The sequence below is a fragment of the Lepidochelys kempii genome, chromosome 13 (assembly GCF_965140265.1).
Source record: "Lepidochelys kempii isolate rLepKem1 chromosome 13, rLepKem1.hap2, whole genome shotgun sequence".
NCBI classification, from domain to species: domain Eukaryota; kingdom Metazoa; phylum Chordata; order Testudines; family Cheloniidae; genus Lepidochelys; species Lepidochelys kempii.
In genome coordinates this window covers 39,525,267-39,528,667 of record NC_133268.1, presented here as the reverse complement: position 1 = coordinate 39,528,667, position 3,401 = coordinate 39,525,267, and the positions used below count along the sequence as shown (strand labels likewise).

Here is a 3,401-nt window from a genome sequence, read left to right as displayed (position 1 = left end):
ATCTAACTATCCGCATTGGAACCGGTTACCTAGGCAGGTTGTGAAATCCCCATCACTGGAGGTTTTTAAGAACAGATGAAGAGCCAGGGGTGGTAGAGGTATATCTAATCCTGCCTCAGTGCAGGAGGGTCGGCTCATTGACCTCTTGAAGTCCCTCTTCCAGCCCTACCTTTCTAGGATTCTCTGAATTTCTTGTACTCTGTGACTGAAGCAGAAGACAGTCAGAGTATTTCACTTTCTTTAGTGACTTTCTCCAGTGCAGGATCCCATTAGAGTATTCGTAGTGAAGTGAATCACTGTGGGATCCCATATCTCAAGCACAAGGATACACACTGTCATCCTCAGGTTTCAGGCTGCTGATGTGCAAATGCACCAGGTTACCTGAGGCATCTCTGGAGATGGTGAATTGCCCTTTCCCTGAGTCCAGGTAATATGGGGTACCTGCACTGTCTACACTGGAGACCCACTCCAGTCCCTTCCCAGGAACATGACAGATCCGATCCAGCCACTTGCTACTGATGAAGAAGCCGGAGGCCTTGCAGGAGAGGCGGAGAGAGTCTCCAGGCTTTTTCACATCCCTTCCGCACTCCACCAGCTGGACCTTTGACAGAGCTCCTAGGGGGGGGAAAGGTATCATGAATCACAACTGGAATTTTCAAAGGGTAAAGTCAAGGGGAATTAGATACCCCATTACCTAAGTCCCCTTCAAAAATGTCAATCAACATTCCAACAGGCAAAGGTGCAGAGCTATTAAATGACTTAGGCAGGGCATTAAGGATATGCATTTGCATATATATATATATATGCCATGTTTGAGCTCTAGCCCTCAAGCTATTTTAGGTATTCATATTGTCCCCATTACTGTAGTGTTTGAACATTTAGGGCAGGGGTGGGCAAACTTCTTGGCCCAAGGGCCACATTGGAGGGCCGGGTAGGGAGGGCTGTTCCTCCCCAAACAGCCCGGACCCCACCCCCTATCCACCTCCTCCCACTTCCCACCCCCTGACTGCCCCCCTCAGAACCAGTGACCCATCCAACTCCCCCCCGCTCCTTCTCCCCTGACTGCCCCAAAGCCTATCCACCCCACCAGCACCCTCTGACAGGCCTCCTGGGACTCCCATCGCTTATCCAATCCCCCCTGCTCGCTGTCCCCCGACTGCCCCCTGGAACCCTCTGCCCCTTATCCAACCCGCTGGCTCCCAGCGCCCTAACTCCGCCGCTCAGAGCGGCAGAAGCTCGCAGCCACGCTGCCCATGCTGCCCAGCAGGAGCGGAGGGCCAGAGCACTTGCGGTGTGGAGCACTGAGGCTGCCGGGGAGAGCGGACAGTGGGGGAGGGGCCGAGGGCTAGCCTCCCTGGCCGGGAGCTCAGGGGCCAGATATAGCCCTCAGGCTGTAATTTGCTAACCTCTGATTTAGGGTAACAAGAAAACATTTTACAAATACATTAGAAGCAAGAGGAAGATGAAGGACAGGGAAGGACCACTGCTCAATGAGGACGGAAACACAGCCACAAGACAATGCAGCAATTGCCCAAGTATTAAATGCCATTTTTGTTTAGGTTTTCTCCAAAGAGGTTAGCAGTTATCAGAGAACTAACAGTGAACATCAGTGTAAATGGGGTAGGATCTGAGTCTAAAATAGGGAAACAACAAGTTAAGAATTACTGAGACAAGTTAGACGTCCTCAAGTCAGCAGGGCCAGATGAAATACACCAGAGAATACTTAAGGGACTGGCCAAAGAGATCTTAGCGATGAAAGAATATTTTTGAGAACTCTCAGAGGATAGGAGAGATCCCAGCGGACTGGAAGAGGGCAAGTGGTATCTATCAATAAAAAGCAGAATAAGGGCAACCCAGGAATTATAAACCACTCAACTTAACTTCTGTACCTGGAAGGAATGGAGCAAATAATCAATTTGCAAGCACCTGGAAGATAAGGTGACAACTAACAGTCAACATGGATTTGTAAAGAACAAATCACATCAAACCCACCTCATATCCTCCTTTGACAGGGTAACAAGACGAGGGGATGGGGGCAGGGACAAGAACAGTAGATGTGGTATATCTCATCTTTAGTCAGACATTTCATACAGTCTCAGATCGCCTTCTCATAAGCAAACCAGGGAAATATAGACTGATGAACCTATTATAAGGTCAGTGCACAACTCGTTAGAAAATGTTCTCAGATAGTAGTTATGAATGATTCACAGTCAAGCTGGAAGGGAATATTGAGTGGGGTCCCACAGGTATCTGTCCTGGGTCCACTTCTATTCAATAGCCCCATAAATGACTTGGATAATGGCAGAGAGAGTACATTAAAAACGTTTGCAGATTATACCAATCTGGGAGGGGTTGCAAGCACTTCAGAGACCAGGATTAGAATTCAAAATGAGCTTGACAAACCAGAGACATGGTCTGAAACACATAGGCTGCCTCCATACTCACTGTCTGTGTAGCTAAACCCAGCAGCGAAAGGCTCCGGCAGGGGGAGGTAGCAGTAAATTCCTTCCCGACCCCAAATATCAGCCAGTTGGACCCTGAGCATGTGGGCTAGACCCACCAGCCAGACACCTGGGAAAGAGTTCTCTGTAGTAACTCAGAGCCCCCCCACCTAGTGTCCCATCACTGGTCATTGGGGATATTTGCTACCAGCAGTTGTCGATGTGCCTACAATGGCATGTGGCCATCTCATCATACCACCACCCACCATAACTTTCTCAAGCTCAGTCTTGAACCCAGTTGGGTTTTCCCTCCTTTTTAGTATTAATTCTGGCTGAGATTTAATTGTAAAAGGCCACCTAAAGGCATTTAGATGCCTGGTTTATATTAGGAAGAAAGGCAGTTTGGGAAATCTTAACCTAAGTAAACTGGAAACCTTTCCCTATTGTTACCTCCTCTTCCCTCTCTCCTGCCACTTTGTTTGCTGCCTGGCTTTAAAGTCTTTTTGAACTACCTCATACAAATTAAGTAGGGCTACTGCTTTTTTAAGAGCCAGAGAACATTTTTAAACAGCCATTTTTAGCCGCTTGGCCCCAGCCAGCTGACCCAGGCCAGCAGTGGGTTTATCCCTGTGTAGACAAACCCCAACAGAGTGAGAAACCCAGATCCTATTGAACATAAGACCTGCCATTATGTTCAGACCACGGTCCGCATTGCCCAGTATCCTGTCTGACAATGGCCTATACCAGAGCTTCAGGGGGAGTGTACGTAACAGGGCAATTCTGCAGTGCTTTATCCCTGTCTTCCACTCCCAGCTTCAGGTAGTCAGAGGTTTAAGGTCACCCAAAGCATCCCTGAGTGTTTTGGCTTATCGCTATTAATGGACTTATCCATTAATTTATCCATTTTTAACCATGTTATAGTTTTGGCTATCAAACCATCCCATGGAAATGAGTTCCACA

General features: G+C 48.1%; 1 gene segment (V, D, J or C); it reads right to left on the bottom strand.

Annotated features, from left to right (window-relative positions):
* Positions 1-313: 313 nt before the first annotated feature.
* On the bottom strand, positions 314-1,121 carry LOC140896800 (Ig heavy chain V region 914-like). The segment is given in 2 exon segments: positions 314-615; positions 1,088-1,121. Coding segments are annotated over 2 exon segments (336 nt in total).
* Between the last annotated feature and the right edge of the window lie 2,280 nt (positions 1,122-3,401).